Source organism: Capra hircus, chromosome 19 (assembly GCF_001704415.2).
Source record: "Capra hircus breed San Clemente chromosome 19, ASM170441v1, whole genome shotgun sequence".
NCBI lineage: Eukaryota > Metazoa > Chordata > Mammalia > Artiodactyla > Bovidae > Capra > Capra hircus.
The window spans coordinates 19,183,284-19,203,210 of NC_030826.1; the positions used below are offsets into that span (position 1 = coordinate 19,183,284).

At 54.1% G+C, this 19,927-nt stretch overlaps 1 protein-coding gene across 2 annotated transcripts; it reads left to right on the forward strand.

The window, feature by feature from the left end:
* On the forward strand, positions 307–18,751 carry LOC102184087 (galectin-9). Of its 2 annotated transcripts, XM_005693242.2 has the most exons (11): positions 307–428; positions 6,342–6,433; positions 8,866–9,067; positions 9,888–9,998; positions 11,692–11,787; positions 13,651–13,686; positions 14,336–14,386; positions 15,044–15,085; positions 15,542–15,630; positions 15,729–15,891; positions 18,065–18,751. In XM_005693242.2, exons 1-11 carry the CDS (start codon positions 390–392, stop codon positions 18,209–18,211), a joined length of 1,068 nt encoding a protein of 355 aa, XP_005693299.1. In that variant the 5' UTR covers positions 307–389; the 3' UTR covers positions 18,212–18,751. The 2 variants fall into 2 exon arrangements, with proteins under 2 accessions (XP_005693299.1, XP_005693300.1); XM_005693243.2 differs by lacking the exon at positions 11,692–11,787 and having other exon boundaries at positions 309–428.

A 19,927-nucleotide genomic window follows, 5' to 3' on the forward strand; every position in this document is an offset into this window, starting at 1 on the left:
TCAGGCCTTCCCAGTACCACCACCACCCCATGCACAGGCAGCCCCCGTCTGCATGGGCCGTGCCAAGCAGTCCCACTGTTGTCTGGACGTTCATGACACAACCTCAACATCAGGGAGTGTCTCCTAGAAGCTCGCTGTGGTGTGCCTGTGGTGAGGATCTCTGAGCCTACAGGAAATTCTGGGACCTGTTCTGACTTGGGGCGGAGCACAGGAGAGAGAGGAGAGAGAACACTTGGCAAGGAGCACCCACTTCCATCCCCTGCTCTTTCTCCACCCATTTCCTCTTGCCCTGGGCTCCTCCCCATTGAATAACTGCCAGATTGCTTTGGTTTCTATTTCTTCATTAAGCCAGCAGGCGAAGTGGCTGTGGCTACAGAGGCGGTGGAGACATGGCCTTTGGTGGTGCCCAGGCTTCCTACATAAACCCAGTGAGTTCGTGGGGCTAGGGGTGGCCTCAGCTGGGGGAGGGGAGGGACAGGGGTCACAGCTCCTGCAGGTGACAGGAGCTCTTGCAGGGGATGGGGGAAGGGGGGCATCCAAGTAAGAACACAAGAAAGGCAGACACACCAGCCGGCGTGATCCTGACAGAATTTCTGCTCCGAGCTCACCTCGTCCCCCTAGCACCACTCAGGGCTGCAGCAGATGAGCATCACCAGGATTCAGGAAGCAAAGGTTTACTGAACTTTCTCTGGCTGCCACTCCTCTCTAGATGCCCAGTGGGGGAAGAAGGGCCCACATCATAACTAGAAAAGAGATTATTAATCTTTTTTTTTTTTTTTTTTTTGCACGAAGAGAGAGGTACACAGGGCTTCTGGGGAGGCTAACAACCCAGCTTGGAAGCGAATTGCACTTACCTTGAAGATGGCCTCCCTGGGTGCAGCCATGTACTGCTGGGTGACCACAAGCATCCCAGGTGGCTCAGTGGTAAAGAATCCGCCTGCCAGGGCAGGGGATGCAGATTCCATCCCTGGTTGAGGAGGATTTCTTGGAGGAGGAAATGGCAACGCATTCCAGCATTCTTGCAGGGAAAGTCCCATGGACAGAGGAGCCTGGGGGGCTACATTCCAAAGGGACATGACTAAACAGTTGGGCACGACTAAACCATTGAACAGTCATGCGTATGTGACCTCCAGCAAGTTGCTTTACCTCTCGGGGCCTCAATTTTTGCATCTGTACAACAGGGATAATCCTCAAGTCACCGCCTAGGGCTGGGGGAAGAAGTAAGCGAGGCAGTCCACTGAGAGAACTTGAAAGGTGTCTGGCTCACAGTGGAAATGTCTAGAATCAATAGGAGTCTGGGGGTGGCAGGGAAGGCCTCCTGAGGAGGTGTCTGCTCCCTGAGCGGTGAGAGAGTAAGGCAGGGCAGGTCAAGGCTATCTGAGAAGGACTCTCTGGGGAGTTATGGGGGAGAGAGGGCACTGTGGGGTGCAATGCAAGGGCTGTGTCTTGCGCCCTTTGCCTCTTGTGTGGAGGCCCCATTGCAGGTGGCCTTGTTTAAACCCTGTGAACCTTATCATCCCCAGGTCATAAATGGAAAACAGGTTCAGACAGGTGGAAGTCACTTGTCAAATGTCCCCAGATGGTAAGTGACCAAGGAAGCAAGTGCCCATGGAGAGAGCCCTGGGTGAGGAGGAAGCAGGCAGGCGGCAGGCTGGGTCTCAGGAGGTTTCTATGCTCTCTGCGTCCTGCGCCTGGTCCTTCAAACCTCCCAACCTCAGCTTCCTGAGAGGCTGGGCAGATGGGCTGATGGAGTCCTTCCTGGGGAGGGCTGGGGGGACAGCAGCTACTGGGGACTGCTGGGCTCCACACTCATGCCCAACTCCCCGGGAGCCCCGCTGGGCCTGCCTGCTCCAGGCAGCGTCCAGTGCCCCTCAGCCCACTTTGGGGGGCTCCTGTTGGGGTTGGAGGAAGCTGCCCCCCACAGTGGGTGCTTCCACGGTGACCCTGGGGTCAGGACGTGACACCTAGGCTTCCTTCTCCCTCAGATGGGGGACCTGGAGCCCCTTCCAGGCCCTGACATTTTATTATTCTAAAGACACATTTTTCCTTTCTAATCCTTGGGTTCAAAAGCCAATGATTTGAAACTAGAAGGAAATTCCTTCTATTGACAGCAGGGCCTCAGAGTCTGGACGAGAAGGAGGCTGGTGCAGCCCCCCAGGGACCAGCAGCACTGTTCACCCCACGTGGCCTCCCGCCCCCAGGTCACCCAGTGACCTCTAGTATCCAGGACCTCACTTCCTCCCAAGTGCAACGTGAGAGTCACTCCCCCGGCCAATCGGCTGAGTCAGTGCTTCCAGGAAATGCCTCAGGAGCACCCCTATTGCTCGCCCATGCCCCGCTCTGGTCTCATCTGGCCCAGCCCCCAGAGGGCCAGGAAGGCAGCAGCCATCAGAGTCAGGACAGGACTCGCTGTTTGGTCCCAGAGGATCAGGGCTTCATTGTGAGGAGCGGCCCGGGTCAGGGCTAAAAGCATGGGTGTTGGGATATCAAACCTGTCTGTATCACTGCCCAGCTGAGTGACTTCGGGAAAGTCGGGCAACCTTCTCGTTCCTGTTTCCTCATCTGTAAATGTGGTGCTAATAGTGACCAGCAGGGCTGGGAAGATGAGTTAACTCAGACACAGAAGGGAGGCCACCAGAAGGGGAGCAGTGCTGCCCCCTGCGGCTGAGCCCCCTCGCCAGCTATGGCTGGGTGGCCTCTGTGACACTGGGTCTCCAGAAGGGGGCTGCCCACCTCTGGCTAGCAGGGCCTGGTTCCTCTTTCTGGAAGGATCTAAAGACGAGGGAAAGATCTTCAGTCTCCAGGCATGGCCAGGAGCTGAGACCTAGTTTGATCCCAGCAGAAGGATTAAGTCCTATCTGCTGCAGATAGCTACCCTTGTCACGTCCTTCCAGCCAAGGGCTTTCCACTTAGCCTTTCACCTAATCCTCTCAAGGACACTGCCAGGCTGGCCTCACTAGTGTCTCACCGTTCTGAGGAGGGAACTGGGGGGCAGACAGGTCATGTGACTTGGTCAACATCAGAGCTGCCGGCTTGGGGAGTTGGGAGGCGAGTCCATGCTGTGGAACCATAAATCCAACTTAAAAATGCTTCTTCCGGGTCCTCTAGGTGCTGCTGTTTCTCGCTAAGATCACAGACACACAACACACACATGCCTGGAGGGGTCCTTGGCCAGCCAGGCTTAAAGCAATACAAGTTCATTCTGTTACAGTTCTGAGGTCAAAGTCTAAAATCAAAGTGTCAGCAAGGTTGTTCTCTGCTGGAGGCTTCAGGGGAGAATGCCTCCTTGCCTTTCCCAGTTTCCAGAGGCTGCCCGCTTGCCTCGGCTTGTGGCCCCTTCCTCCTTCTTTAAAGCTAGCAGCTTCTCACTTCTGTTACCACATCTACTACTGACCCTCCTCTTCTGCCTCCCTCTTTGAGGACCCTGTGACTACACTGGGCCCATGCCGACAATCTGCAATAACCTATCTCAAGATCCTTAACCTAATCACATCTGCAAAATCCACTCTGCTGTATAAAGTAGTATATTCACAACTTCCAGGAATTAGCATGTAGACATTTTTGGCAGGACAGAGGGGAGGGTGGTAATTATTCAGTCCACCCTACCCTCCTTGGAGTCAACCAATATTAATGGTTTGTTTGAATCATTCCAGAAATGTTTTTACATAATGCTTTGTTTATAATTAGTCAATATATGTATATAGTCTCCCCCACAGAGAAGGCAATGGCACCTCACTCCAGTACTCTTGCCTGGAAAATCCCATGGATGGAGGAGTCTGGTAGGCTGCAGTCCATGGGGTCGCTAAGAGTCAGACACGACTGAGCTACTTCACTTTCACTTTTCACTTTTATGCATTGGAGAAGGAAATGGCAACCCACTTCACTCTTCTTGCCTGGAGAATCCCAGGGACGGGGGAGCCTGGTGGGCTGCCGTCTATGGGATTACACAGAGTCGGACACGACTGAAGCAACTTAGCAGCAGCAGCAGCAGCCTCCCTCACCCATTTTTAAAATAATCCATGTGGAATCATTCCATATCAATTCTCAGAGTTCCCTTCTTCCTCTTCTTATGAAGTCTCCATAAAGCCCATTGTATGGAAATACCAAATTCTTCCCAGTGGACTTTTGGACTTGCTTCTGATTCTTCACAATTATAATGCAGCTATGAATGATCTTGTCTTTAGGACTTTACTCAATTTGAAACAATCCTGTGTTTCAGAATTTGAGGATGCCACTTAAGACATTAAAATCTCACAAAGCTTTCTGGGGGAATCATTTCCTAAGATTCTTTACTGCCTGAGCCACAGCTTTCTTGGTGGCTCAGAAGTTAAAGAATCTGCCTGCCGTGCAGGAGATTTAGGTTCAATCCCTGGGTCAAAAAGACCCCCTGGAGAAGGGAATGGCAACCCACTCCAGTATTCTTGCCTGGAGAATCCTACGGACAGAGGAGCCTGGCACTATAGTCCATGTGGTCGCAAAGAGTTGGACATGACTGAGCAGCTAACACACACACACAGACACATTTCCTAAGATTAACTGTACTGCCCGCCCCCATGGCCCACACAGGGCTTCCTCCATCCCGCCTTCCTTCGGTGCCCTGAGGACCTCATCCCATCACACTGCGCTTTCAGTTCTTTATACCTTCATGTGAATATGCTTGAGGGAGGCGCCCATGCTGCCAGAAGGATATATTTTAAGCCTTGTCTTTCATAATGGTATGAAAGTCTCTTAAGAGGCTTCAACGACCAAATAAGGGGATTCTTCTTCAGGAAAGTCCGCCATGCTGGTCAGCCTCACTGGGTCAGGCTGATTCTACTCCAAAATCACTGACATGGACAGACAACTGGCAGAGTTCAGACCTGACCTGGGGGGCCACAAAAGACACCTCTGCCCAAGGTCCATGGAGAGCACAGTCTGTCTGAATGGGATCCTGGCATCACTGGTTATCTCCCAGGGCCAGCTGTGCACACTGGGCTTGGAGGGGCTTCCCTGGATTCTGAGTCGTTGTGCGCCTCAAGGACACGGGGCAGGACTGAATTGGGCTGTGGGTGCTTTTTTGTTTTGCCTGCACAGTGTTTACTCTAATTTGCTGCCAAAGAACACACACCCATCCCTCAGTTTCCACTCTTGACTTATCTGCTTCACTTCTAGCCAACCCTCCTTCCCTTCCCATCCCTGGATTATTTTGAAGCAAATCTAGATATATTATCTCGTTGCAAACATTCATTATGTGTTCCTATCACAAAGAAACTCTTCTACAATCCTTTTTTAAAAGGATTTTTGCCCCAGAAAGTAGAAAGCTTTACAGAGAAAAAAAAATCCAGATTCCTGTCTTCTCCTAATAAGCTGGAAGCTCTGTCCACACTGGACTGGAAGGTAATCACGGGTTACAGCTGAGTGGACACTGCTCTTTGGATAAGGAAGATGATGCCTACTTTGCTGCAGTCCCCACCACTGCCGACTGTCCCCTACCTGGCCAGCTCAACTATGCAAATCATCTGCCTCATTTCTGTGCATTGCATGTGTGTATGTGTGTGAGTTTTTTCCTTCTTTTTTTAAAAAAAATTTTCTATATTTTTATTTTCTATTGGAGTATAGTGGCTTAACAATGCTATGTTAGTTTCAGGTGTACAGCAAAGTGATTCATTATACATATATATGTATCTATTCTTTTCCAAATTCCTTTCCCGTTTAGGTTGCTCCATATCATTGAGCAGAGTTACCTGTGCTATACCGTAGGTCTTTGTTGATTATCCATTTTAAATAAGCATTTGATTTTTGTAGGGAATTGACTTAAAGGAGAAGGTAGACAAGACTTCAACAGCTTGAAAAACATGAAAATTGGCTAGGAGATAGTACAGTGTGTAAGGCAGTTTGTAGAACCCCATTAGGCATTTGGAAGGAAGCTTCCAAAGTTGAGGTGTTAACTAATTTAGGAATTTTGTTCAGAGACCAGGGTGGAAGCGGTGGGGGGTGGGAGTGGGGGTGTAGAGAGACAACGTACTACACGATGGAATCTTCCACAGACTTTCTCATTCAATCATGAATCTCACCCCAAAAGTGGGGTTTATCCCTATTTCACACATGAGGAAACAGGCAAAGAGAAGTTAAGTAAGCTTCCCAAGGCCACTCAGGTAACAAGCAACAGAATCAGGATTCAAACCTGGAGGATGCCTGGCTCTAAAATGAAGCCTCTTCACCAGAACCAAGGATCCTTTATTTATTTAATTATTTATCTGTTTTATTAAAATCTTTTTATGTCTGCACTGGGTTGTGTGCAGGCTTTCTCTAGTGTGGCGAGAAGGAATCAGGAGGCACTGACCACCATCTCCTTCCCACAGGTTGTCCCCTTCACTGGGACGATCCAAGGGGGTCTCCAGGATGGACACAAGATCACCATCATTGGGACCGTTCTTCCCTCAGGCGGGAACAGGTACCAGGAATTGTCTCTCTCAGCCTCGCCCTGAGTGAACCATGGTGCTGTCAGTTCAGGAGGGTCCACCCAGCATCCTCCAAGTGTCTGCACTTGGCTCCGGGGATGGGAAGGGCCTGGCCCTGCCAACACTGCATGAGACCCCGGCCACCCGCACGTAGCATCCAGGGCACCATTAAGCAGACTCCCCAGAGACGGGGGGGATGGAGGCTCACAGTCTAGGGAGGGAAGCAGGCCAGCCCAGAGCAGAGTTCTGGGACGGAACCTCATACATGACGACCCAGAGCTGCAGATACGTCAACTTCCTCCATTTCCTGCAGTCACCTGCGTCTGCTTCAGAACCCTCATGTGGGCTGACGTGGAAATATTTAATCTTGCCTTCAAGGCTGCGGTTTAGTCTCTTTCGGCTTCAAGGTCTTTGCTGCTAAAGTCAATTCAAAATATAAATATCTCAGCTCTGTTTCCCATCCCCCTCCTTCCTGAGGTGGGCTGTCTGGGAACACAGAAGAGCTTGCATATATTCTCAGAGGCGGGAGGGCCATCAGTGGCTCAAGCAGCCCTGACTGACCTCTGCCCAGGGCTGGGTGGCCCAGAGGCCTACAGCATGTGCCTGTGTGGGTGGGGTCCAGGTGGGCTGCACCCTGAGATCCACAGTGTACACCGAGGCCCCTCTGGACACATGACTTCTCTCAGAAGCCTCTAGATGACTTCCTCTGCCACTGCCTCCCCTGCCAGGTGACAGCCTCACTGACCATGGGACTCTTGAGAGCCCTGAGTGCCCCCAGGGGACTCGGAGGGAGGTGAGGCACCCGGTTTCCCAGAAACCGTTCCAGCAGGGGAATCGGGACCCTTATTTCTGAACTTCCATCCCTCCCTCTCCCCCCTTCCCTGTGCCGACCCTTCCTCCCAGCACAGGAGGGCTTTCTACTCCACTCTAACAGACCTGTCTCTACCTCCGAGGGGCCCCCTTCCGATGGAAGCTGCTCTTCTCTCCTTCCCTGGGAACACAGCCATGAAGCTGGAGGATGGCAAAGGGAAAATTACACCCTGATATTTCAGGAACACCATTCTTCACTTTAAGAGGAACAGGGACTTCGATTTTCTCACTCTAGAATCACTTGGAACATCCTTTCCTTTTTTTGTTCCCAGAGGGAGCCTCTAGGGCTCAGGTCCCGGCCAGTTCTGTTGGTCTTGCTGGCTGAGAGCTCTCCAAGCACCTTAGTGTTGAGGACAACAACCCAAACTTACCCTCGTAACTGATAAAGCAGTGGGTTCTCAGGGTTTCCTTGGAAGGTGCGTGGGCACCCTTCCGCACTTCCACTGCAGCGGGCAAGGGTTCCATCCTTAGTTGAGGAACTAAGATCCTGCAGGCCATGCTGCACAGTCCAAACAAACAAAAAACCAAAAATGGGCCCTGCAGATAGAATGTCCACTGAGGGCCGCCCATGAGTGTGCTGTAGCACCTGGCTCTGTGGGGATAACACGGGAGCGAGGCGCACTCTCTGATTGCTGTGTGTTGGTTGGGGAGACCAGAGTGACTCTGAGAAGCAGGCTGTGAACCGTACTGGTTCTGAGTTCAGGCAAGGTGGTGGGACGTAATTCTTGCTGGAGAACCTCAGATCAGAACTTGGTTTGGGGATATGCAGGAGTTCCACCTGGGAAAAGTCAGAAAAAACATCGATGGCACCCCCTTCATGAGCCAGGCCCCTTGGAAGCTCCCTTTTTTTTTAGCCCTTACCTTAGAGTCATGGCTGTACCCAGAGGAGGTTGGGAAAGCGAGGAGAGATGGGAACAAGCAATCACTTATTTGGCATCATCCCCGAAGGAAGGCAGTCACCCCCTTTCCTGGGTGGGGCAGCTTGAATAGCGTGGGCTTGGTCATTGCAAATGACAAACAGGGCAGAGCTGGGCTCAGGGTCCAGGCCTGCTGACCTCACTGGGGGCAGGTGGACACACGATGGCCTCCAGTGAGGGAGAGACACACACACCGAGGTCCCCACTGCCGGAAAGCTAGGGTTTATTCTACGTCTCCCCTTTAGACACCGTCTCTGTAGGCGGCCCACCAGTGCCATCTGTCCTTTCCACTTGCCCTCTTCTGTTCCAACTTAATGGACATGGGCAGGCCTCGGCGACCACTTGATCCAAAAGGCTCTCACTTCCAGGCACATTTTTTGAGTTCCACCTTGGATACAAATTTCTTTACCCATAGAAATTCACACTGTAAAGGCAAAATGTGGTAACTGAACAAAAGCACATTAGTGCAAATTAGGTGAACAAAACAGACAGCAGCAGACTAGGGCTGGGCACCAACCAGCCATGCAGGCTGTGTGTGGATTCCCAGATGGATGTCAGTCAAAAGTTTGAGAACTTCCTGTTCCCACCCTTGGGAATAAACCAGGACACCAAGCACTGCCTGACTTCCCTCCACCTAGGTTTGCTGTGAACCTTCAGACCGGCTATAACGACCATGACATTGCCTTCCACTTCAACCCTCGGTTTGAAGAGGGTGGGTATGTGGTCTGCAACACGAAGCAGAGAGGAAGCTGGGGGCCGGAGGAGAGGAAGATGCAGATGCCCTTCCAGAGGGGGGGTTCGTTTGAGCTCTGCTTCCAGGTACAGAGCTCGGAGTTCAGGGTGAGTTGGAACTCTCCTCTCGTCGCTTCAGCTGCCTGTCCCCTGTCTCGATCAGGTTCCATGTACGGTCTTAAAATAGTCACGTGAACAACACCTTTGTACAGAGAAGAGGATCATTTCCTTGTAAGGCTGCAGGCCCCTTACACACCTTCACCTGCATTTACAAGTGTGCCTGTTGCTTCATTTACTCCAGAAATAAGCACCAGAGAAGTCACCATGGTGCTTTTTGGCCTCCTATTTCCATATCTCTGTTGTACCCCTTCTTCCACTCCAGGTCCCTGGGAACATTTCTCTTCCTGTTACCTTGTTGGTGCCTTTATCCAAGTGTAATTAATGACTTGGTTTTGCAGGGCATTGCACATTGCTTTTGCAAGCAGAGCAGTGTCTCTGGGCTTGGGAAGAAGGAGGGGGCGGGGTGAGTCCATCTGTGTCTGTGCTTCTCTTTGTGAACACAAATGCCACCACGCCCTTGTCACGTAACCTGATGTCACCTCTCCTCTGCTCCCCACCAACATTTGTATGTATATTTCAATATGCATATTTCAGTAATACCCCAGGTGAGCTATGATTAGAAAGACAAACAACCAAAAGAGTAAGAAAGCAATGACTGGAGCCAGACAGAGATAGTGCCTGGATGCCCTCTGGGTCCCAAGCACGTTCCTGTGACTGGCACATCTCTGAAGGCTGATGCCCGGATCTATAGGGAATGAATGTGGAACCAGATGCAGGCCTAAGCTTCTGGAAGCAGGGGTCCCGGAGGCCCAGGTGTGTGCCCACCTGGCTGGGGCCCCCTCCCTGGCATGTGCACATCTCTCGGCAGGTGATAGTGAACAGGAACCTCTTCATGCAGTATGCCCACCGCGTGCCCTTCCACCGCGTCGATGCCATCTGCATCACGGGCGTCGTGCAGCTGTCCTCCATCAGCTTCCAGGTCAGACTGTCCACCCAGCGCTCGTCCCCAGGGGCTGGGTGTGGGGCCCAGTTCCCTGGGCCTGGGCCCTGCTGTGTGGACCCAAAGTGCCAGCCGGTCTCCTTTCCACGCCCCTGGCTCCCTTCTCCTCCTCGTGTCGCTCTCTGTCTGGGACACCCGCGCAGTCTTCTGGACTCAAATGCCACTCATCTCTCTTTCTCTCTATCCCCACTCTGCTTAGGAGGCTGTGTGGTGGTAGAAAGAACCCGGGCTTGGGAATCAAACTGAATCCAACCCAAACCCCCAGCTCTGCCGTTCTCATGGGTTGGGCGATCTTAGACACATGACTTCACCTCTCCCAGCCCCAGTCTCCTCAGCTGCGGAAGGAGCAGGGTCTGCTGCCCCACGGTTCGCTGTGTCAGCTCAGTGAGGTCACAGCCATCGAGGGCACAAAACAGGCTGCTGGGCCACTCCCAGGTCTATCTGATCTTCTCTGCGTTTTGAAATTTTTAACATGTAACCAGCATCTGAAAGGTCAGGAGCAGTTTCACAAGATGAAGGAGTTCTGGAGTTGGATGGTGGGGATGGTTGCACAACTGTGGAAGCCAACCTAACACCATGACCCACACACTTGAAAAGAGTTTACAATGGTCTGTTCTGTGGGGTGTGCACTCTGCCACAGTGCAGCAGAAAAAAGGTCAGGTAACAGCACACAGAAGTCTGGATGTCGGTTTTTTTGTGTGAAAACTGGGAAGACTGGGGTATGGTGGGCCCACACTCTGTGGGGCCTCAGGCTACTGCTTGGAAGCTGCCGCCACGACTCTGGTATCTGTGCATGCACCTGGAGACGGGAAAGGCACGCGGCCGGCCCTTAACAAACACAGGGTCCTCTTCTTAGGTCTGCATCTTCCATATTCCTTCCCTCCTTAACTCTCTCCCGTGGGGGTGGAGGAGAGAGGAGAGAAACGTAGAGATGGAGAGAGAGATGGAGGTGGAGAGAGAGACAGAGATGGAGGTGCAGGTGGAGAGAGGAAGTGGAAAGAGAGATGGAGAGACGGTGATGGAAAGAGAGAAGGAGGTGGAGATAGACACATGAAGATAGAGAGAGACAGAGGTGGAGGGAGAGATGGAGAGAGATGGAGAGCGAGATGGAGGTGGAGAGAGATAAAGGCAGAGAGAGAGGTGGAGGTGGAGAGAGATCGAGGTAGAGAGAGAGATGGAGGTGGGAAGAGAGATGGATGGTGGTGGAGAGAGACAGAGGTAGAGAGAGAGATGGAGGTGGAGAGAGATGGAAAGAGAGATGGAGGTGGAGAGAGACAGAGGTAGAGAGAGACAGAGGTAGAGAGAGAGATGGAGGTGGGAAGAGATCGAGGTAGAGAGAGATGGAGGTGGAGAGAGATGGAAAGAGAGATGGAGGTGGAGAGAGATAGAGGCGGAGAGAGAGATGGAGGTGGGAAGAGAGACGGATGGAGGTGGAGAGAGACAAAGGTAGAGAGAGATGGAGGTGGAGAGAGATGGAGGGAGATGGAGGTGGAGAGAGCGCTGGCCAGCCTACTGTCACTCCTTGCAGCCCAGCCTTCCCTCTGCGGGTCCTGCGCATCCCTGGCTCCCCCACCTGTCTGGTTTGCTCCTCCCTGCCTGGCCCCTGCTTTCCCACTCTTCCTTGGCTACATTAACGCTTCTCTTCACCCCATGGCGCCTTTTGTTTTAACAGAACATCCGCGCAGCTCCCAAGCAGCCCGTCTGCTCCAAGGTGCTGTTCTCCCCGGCTGCCTGTTTCCCACCCAAGCCCAGGGGGCGCAAACCAAAAGTGAGTTTAACAGAGGCCTGGGGAGGCTGAGCCGTTAGCACAAAGGACACAGTGTCTGAGACACTGGTCTAGTCAGCAGGCCAGCCAGGGTCTCCAGGCCCCGTTATACCCAAAGGTTCATCCACACCCCAAGCCCAGAGCTGGGGACCTGGGAGTTGTCCTCAGCTCTTCTTTCTGTCATTATCTTTCCAGGGCACTGGCGCCTCTCCACCCAAAGCCACTGGCTTGGTCCAGGCCATCCGCCCCCTCACCACCCCACCCACAGCCTGGCTCTCCACCCCCACACACCCACCCACCACCACTGTTTGTTCCCACGCACAAATCCAATTGCATCTTCCCCCTGCTTTAAAGTCCTAAAGGCCCCAAGTCCTTCTAGAGAAAGCCCAGATTCCCCAGCAGAATCTGCAGAGTCCTCCCCAGGCTTGCCCCAGTCCCCCTCCCGGCCTCACCCATGACGCTCACGCAGCCTCCACTGCTCACAAGGGGCAGCCTCAGGCCACCGTGCTTTTGGCACGTGCTGCCCTGTGCTGAAAGCTTGCTCTGCCACTCACCCCCAGCCAACCCCGAATGGCCCTCCGAAGCTCTCCTTGAGTGTGGCTCCTGTGGAGCACCGTCCCTCATTGGTGGATCACCGGATGCCCCTGCATCCCTACAGACTCTCGGTATCTCTGCGCTACGTCAGTCATCACGTCCTGCTATAACTGTGCTTATGTATGTCTCTCCATCACTCCTCTCCCCTGCTTCCCTACACCCACCAGGCCCTCTGCGGGCTCGGATTGTAGCTGGTTCATTCATGTATCCCAGCATTTTCCACAGCGCCTGGCATGCAGCAGGGACTCAGTTAATGAACGTGGAATAGGTTTGCAAGAGGGAGAGTCTGCTGGGTGAAGGCAAGGTCCCGGACAGGAACGGGAGCAGGACCTGCCCTTTCCTCAGCCACTTAAGCAGTGAGGACTGAGTTGGGGGGGGGGGGTCTCTCTACCCAGCCCTTCCCATGCCCATCATGGTGCAGCCAGGGCACCTGCCTCCTGCCATGTGGACCCAGGACTGGTAGAGCTCCAGGGAGCCTTTGCAGGGCAGCCTGACTCTGGCCCTGGCCTGGGGAGGATGGGGCGTCATGGATACTATCAGAAGAACTGGGTACCATTTTGGATTTTATCTCTTGTTATCTGGGTGAGCTTGGGCAAGTTGCCTAATTTTTCTGAGAACCGGTTGCTTCACCAGCAAAACAGGAGGTAAGGATGCCCCTCTCATTTGTAAAGCCTTGAAGCCAGAGTCTGGCACACAACAAATCTCCAGCCAATGTTAGTGTTCACCTTATGGGTGAATTAGGGCTCCAGGAATAATGGTTTTGTCTCAGGGAGCTAAAGGAAGCGAAATGGTCTGCATCAGATATGGCCTCCTCTCCTTTTGAGGGCTTTGCCGGTGGCTCAGATGATAAAGAATCTGCCTGCAATGCAGGAGACTCGGGTTCAATCCCTGGGTCGGGAGGATCTCCTGGAGAAGGGAATGGCAACCCACTCCAGTATTCTTGCCTGGAGAAATCCCATGGAAAGAAGAACCCAGCGGGCTACTGTTCATGGGGTCACAAAGAATCAGACGCGACTGAGTGAAACACTTTCACTTTCCCCTTCTGAAGGAGCCAGTGGGAAAATTCACCCTCCTCCACTTCCAACCCCTCCCGGACACTGTTGCATAACCACACTGTTTCCTGAGGGGATGGGTGAGCATCTGGGCACCCAGAAGGCTCAGGAAGGCTTGCTAACAGCAGGAAGGAGGCATTTCTTCCCACAGGTCTAGCTGCCATCTTACCCTCATGCGGCACCAATGTTAACCACCGTTTTCGCTTCTCATCCCCTTCAGCCTCCCGGGATGTGGCCAGCCAATTCGGCTCCCATTGTAAGTCTCTTGCCTCTCTTTAGAAGCTTTTCGCTTTGTTTCTTCCTGTGGGTTAAAAGAGAGCTTCCCCAGTGTCTCAGAAGGTAAAGAATCTGCCTGCAATGCAGGAGACCCGGGTTCAGTCCCTGGGTGGTAGTTTAAAAGGAGGAAGCAAGCCAAACACTGGGCGTCTCCCACTGGAAGGGGGGGCCACCAAGGCCAGACTGCTGGACCGTCTGCCTGGCTGTGGGGGTAACAGTGGGAGGGCTTGGGGTGAGGGGGGAGGGTGGCTGGCCCTGATGAATTGGGAAACGGCTCCGAGGGCCACTGGTTTGCTCAGGCCCCTGTCAGCTGTGGGCAGCCACAGGGCGCCAAGACCCCGCTTCCACTTCTTCCTTCTGCAAAGTGAGGCTATGCTGGAGTGATTCCCCTAAGAAAAACAGGCCACACACCACAAATGCATATTTGTTCTCAGAAGAAACCTGTGCCCCTATCTCATGCCCTTAAGAGAAGAAATATCTCTGCTCACCAATTTGGAGGTACCTCCTGGCTGGTTACAAGCTCAAGATGAAACTCTCCCAAGAGCGGAGAGTTAAGTGCTACCTCTGGGGGCAGGTGATGGTCTTCCCACAGGTGAAAGCTGGTTAAAAACGTGGTTTCTTCCTTCCAGACTCAGACTGTCGTCCACACCATACACAGCACCCCTGGACAGATGTTCCCTGTAAGTCTGAACACTGGTCAGCTCACAGCCCCACTACGTGCCCCTTTACCAAAGGCTGAATTCTCTAGGTCCAGAGATTAGGAAGAAAGCAGTTTAGCGAGGAGAGTGGGGACATTTGGGGCTGAGGTCCTTCGCTCAGGGGGCATGCACACAAAACTCTCCTTAGAGACAGTAGAGGCTCTGGATCAGGCTGGATTTACCCAGCGGCGCAAGAAATTGATCCCCTAGTGGCCACTCCAGTGTTCTTACCCGGAGAATCCCAGGGACGGAGGAGCCTGGTGGGCTGCCATCTATGGGGTCGCACAGAGTCGGACACGACTGAAGCGACTTAGCAGCAGCAGCAACTGATCAAGGACGTACGCTGCTTCTCCGCCTCCGCCTCCTGCCGGGACAAATTACACAGGAACCTGGAGTCAGCGGGGCTGTCCTTGGAGGGGCTGAGGGGCGGGTGACCATGATGAGGTCCAGGAGTACACAGGAAGTCCCACCACGGCTGATATGGGGAGGAAGGTGGCTCGGAAAACCCAAGAGCTGAAATCTTTACTACTTCAGTCTCCTATTGGGGCATCCTCTCTAGAACGTGCCGTCTCACAAGAGTTTACGCATTACGCGTGCGTGCGCACTCCTGCCCTGACGTTCTCAATCTCATTTCAACAGAATCCCGTGATCCCACCCGTGGTGTATCCCAGTTCGGTTTACGTAAGTGGTTTCTCAGGGAGGTCTGGTTTGTGCTGTGCAGGGTTGGGGGCAGGGGGAGAGGGCAGCTTTCAAAATTAAAAGCATTGCCTTAGTAAACAAGTTCTGGAAACTTCCAAGTAACTTAGAAGACTTACAAAAGGAGCTTTCACCTTTAAAATCATCCCTTCACCCTGAGCATATCATACAGCCTCCCCTTCTCAGCCTAAGCATCCTTTGCATCCAACCAAAGCTCTTTTTCTGAAGGTAAATGTCCATTAATTTGAGGAATGCTGGAAAGGTTTTCTTTGCCGTTTACTGAGCCAAGTAAAGATTCCATGGAATTCTTTCTTGAAGATGCTCACAGACACAGCAAACTGTGGGCTGACAGTCCAGACGCGTTGAAATGGGCACAAAGGTCCCCCTAGGGTGGCGGCTGCTCTGGCTGCTCTGGCTGACCTGCCCCACCCCTCCCCACAGCAACTGCCTTTCTTCACCTCCATCCTGGGTGGGCTGTACCCCTCCAAGAGCATCCTGGTGTCGGGCACCATTCTGCCCAACGCTCAGAGGTAAGCCAGGCCTCCCGGGGAGAAGAGACACCCCAAGGTCATTCTGGCCACCCCTCTGCCTTGGGGCAGAGAGTCCATGGGAGTGGCCCGCCCCCCAGGTTCTACATCAACCTGCGCTCAGGGAGTGACATCGCCTTCCACCTGAACCCCCGCTTCAACGAGAATGCGGTGGTCCGCAACACACAGATCAACGGCTCCTGGGGGTCTGAGGAGCGAAGCCTGCCACGAGGGATGCCCTTCTTCCGGGGCCAGAGCTTCTCGGTGAGATGTCGCCACCTGGAGCTCGAATGGGCTCTCAAGGGGCAAATGGAGGAGCGGGTGGAGGGCATCTCGGGGCACATTGATCGAGACACGAGTTGACGCCTCTAGCGTGAGGCCTGGCCTCAGAAGAAGAGAAAGTTCACCAAATGACTGCTATTATCATTTTATTGTTACTGTCCTGCGTAAGGCAGGGGGCAAGTGCTATCGGCTGTTACGGATAAGGAAACTAATTCACAAGTGTAGGTTACTTGCTAAGGTCACACAGCCAATCTGTGTGGGATGGGACTTGAGAAGGAGGGGTCACTCACTCACTCACTGACTCAACAGTCATTTATCAGCTATTTCATCCAGGCCCACTTTGAGCAGGAAGTATCCCAGGGGCTGGGGGGACAGTTATGACGCCAGCAGTCTAGGTCCTGACCCCACGGAGTTTACAGCCCAGGTGGGAGGAGGAAGAAGGAAACGATAGACAGATCACCGTGGAATAGCAATGGGTACCACGCGGGGAGCAAAGTAGAATAAGGAACAGTGAGCCCCAGGGTCATGCGGCCTTAGGTGGGGGCAGATCTCAGAGGAGGCCAGAGTGCATGCGGGATCTCGGTGGAGGGAGGAGCCCAGCTTGCAAAGATTTAGGAGCAGCAGAGAGAAGGGTCATGGGCACGGCCTGTCTAGGAAGCAGGGAGGACAGGGAGGTGAGGGGTAGGGAGTGGGAATTCTGGAGGCTGGGATGACACAGAACTAGATTCTCGACACTGACTACACACTCAGACCACCTGAGAGCTTGGAAAAGAAAAATCAATGCCTGGCCCCACCCCAGGACCATGGGGGGTGAGCCTGGGCACCCGTATCTTTTTTGGGGTGCCCTGGGTCTTCATTGCTGCGCGTGGGCTTCCTCTAGCTGCGGCAAGTCGGGCCTCGCTCTCGTTGCCTGCAATGCACGGGATTCTCGTTGCCGTGGCTTCTCTTGTGGCAGCTCGCAGGCTCAGTAGTTGTGGCACCTGGGCTTAGTTGCTCCGTAACGTGTGGAATCTTCCCAGACCAGTGACCAGGCTGGTGTCCCATGCATTGGCAGGCGGATTCTTAACCTCTGGACCACCAGGGAAGCCCCATCTGTGCTTTGAAATATGCCCTCATACTCCTCTCCCAGAGTTGAAAATAACCAATAGAGGGCCTTGGGGGGCAGCGAAGGAATTTGGATTTTAGTACCAGGTGTTGGTGTGTTTCAAGCCAGAGAGCGGTACACTTTGATAGTTGTGTGACCTTATGCAAGTGACTTAACTGCTCTGTGCTTCAATTTCCTTGTCTAAAATATGGGGCTACAAGTAATACCAGTCTCGTGGAGAAGCAAGAAGGAAATGAGATTGTGTTCGTGACATGCTCGGGACAGTGCCTGGGGCGCAGGGACCACTCTGCTGGTGTCAGTGCGCGGCGGGCACGCTGATAGTCTAACAGAAGTGCTACCGCTGCCTCTGGAGGATGTCGGGAAGGAAAAGACAAGTTAAGGGGCTGCCGCCGCGGAACACAAGCACTGACCACGCCTGTGTGCTGGGTCCTAGGGGTATGGATGACAGAGGCCAGGCCTAAGGGGGCATCTGACTTGACTCGATGGGGGTCAGGAGGTGGGGAGTTTCCCCGATGGCTCAGCAAGTAAAGCATCCGCCTGCCAATGCAGGAGACATAAGGGACATGGGTTCGATCCCTGGGTTGGGAAGATTCCCCTGGAGAAGGAAATGGCAACCCACTCCAGTAGTCTTGCCTGGAGAACCCCATGGACTGAGGAGCCTGGTGGGCTAAAGTCCAAAGGGTCGTAAAGAATCGGACACGACTGAGCGACTGTGAACGCACAGGAGGTGTGGGAAGGCCGGTTGGAGTGAGGAGGCTGAATCCTGAAGAAGGATTAGCAGTGATCCGTGTGGACAAGCCGTGCAGGGCGGGGAGCGATGACATTCTGGGTAGGGGTGCGAGGCGCGGAACACACTATGTAAAAGGCGCTGGGAAGGAGAGCGCAAAGCATGTTTGGGCACGAGTGTACCCTTCGATGTGGCTCAAATGCAGGTATGGGTCTTGCTTGACTGAAGTTTGGGGGAGTTGGGAAGGACGGAGGGAGACGAGCCTGCCTTCCGCTTGAGGACAGCCCAGGTGGGGTACAAATGCCGGGGGCCTGTCTGTCCAGGTGTGGATCGTGTGTGAAGGCCACTGCTTCAAGGTGGCTGTGGACGGTCAGCACCTGTTTGAATATCACCACCGCCTGAAGAACCTGCCCGCCATCAACAACCTGGAGGTGGGGGGCGACATCCAGCTGACCCACGTGCAGACATAGACCAGCCCTGCCCTGTGTTGCTGTCTGAATCTGCTCACCACCCACATCTTCCCTGCTTCAGCCCCAGCCCCAGCCCTTCCCAGGCCGCCCAGCATCTGGGGGCTTTGCTGGAGAGGCACGACCTTGGCTGGCTCTGCTCCTGGCTGCAGCCAGCACGGAGCAGAGAGGGCAGCTGGCCTGGACTGGGCAGCACCCGGATCCTACAGAAGACGGGTGGTCCGCAGGCAGAAGGCCCTGTTCAGTTCCTGTGGCAGAAAGGGAGGGTCCTGGCCTTCCCAGGCTCCAGGCCTGCAGCCCCACCTGCCTCAAAACCACATTCCCATCTCCCATTCAAGTTCACCTAGTCCGAGTGCCAGCTGTCACTCCGCGTGGGAAGCGGCGTCCTCGACCCCTCCCCTTTCTCCAACCTTGACCCTCTCCCCGCTCTGTTAAATCTACCCTGCTGACACCCCTCTGGCCCCCACTAATGGACCGGAACCGTCTCGGCAGGGGGCTGTGCCTTTCCCCAGTGTCCTTCGAATAAAGAAAGAAAGAAAAAGACTTGTTGGTTTATTAAATGAATCTTGAGACGTGTTGTCGTCTCCGGAATTGGGACGATCCTGGCTGAGGGAAGGGGGAGGAGAGATCACTGGCTCACTTTGATCAGGGGGCTTCCTGACATTGCAGCCTGCTCTCAGCGGGTCTCCCACCAATCCCGCAAGGGTGTGGGAGAAAGCTCAGATGCCCTCTGGACGGGAATCTTTGCTGGAAGCTGGGTGACAGAGGTGAGCCCCAGAAAACCAGTGGCTCCATGCTTCTGCAATGGGCCATATGGCAGGCCGGTTCAGCAGAACCCTGAGTCCCGGGGGGAGGAGGAGCCGGTGAGCTCCAGAGAAGCTGGCTCAGAAGAGAGGCCTGTGTGTGTGGTTCTGCTGTGGGTTTCCTGGCATCGAGGGTCAGCGTATGTGGGGAGTGGGAAAAGACTCGGTGTGGGGGTTCCGCCGGTCACAGAGCCAGTGCCGGGGGACCCGGCTCTGTGTCCCCATGACGCCAGCACATCCTGCTAACTCCAAGAATCCAGTCCTTGGGAACCAGGGTGGGCTTGGACCGGCAGCACCTGGGGGCTCCTTAGAAACCCAGAATCCGGGCTCTGCGGCAGACCTCCTCAGTCTGCGATGTAACGAGCCCAGGTGGTCCCCTGCTCGCTGGAGTGGCAGAGGCGCTGGTCCAGGGGACTGTCCTTGACCAATTTGTACAGATGCATCACTAGGACACTGCGGTGGCCCTCCTCGCCACCCCCCAGCCACCCAACCTGAGCAGGAATTGGGGAGGGGAGAAGGGGGCCAAGGAGCCAAGGAAACAAGAGTCCAAACCCAGGCTGGGAGCCACTTAGCCCCTGGCTGAGTTCCTTCCTTGTTCCCACCAGGTTAGGTCCCTGAAGGAGCCTTCCCCGTGGAAGACGTGTGTCCCTCACTCACCATCAAGTCCTTGACACGTAGCCCAGCCTCACCTGCTTTGTCACCCAGGAGCCAAATCATTACTGGCCAAACTGTCATGAAACAGGCAGCCCAGAGCAGAAGGCGGTGACTCCCGAGACGGGGCTGTGGGGCAGGCATACACTAAGGGACCGGCAGCTCGCGGCTCAGCTGGCGCCCTCAAGCCAGCCTGTGCCTCCTCGCCTCCATCACAGGTTTTCAGATGTGCACAAAACCTCATGTGCTGCCCCCAGGCCCGGTG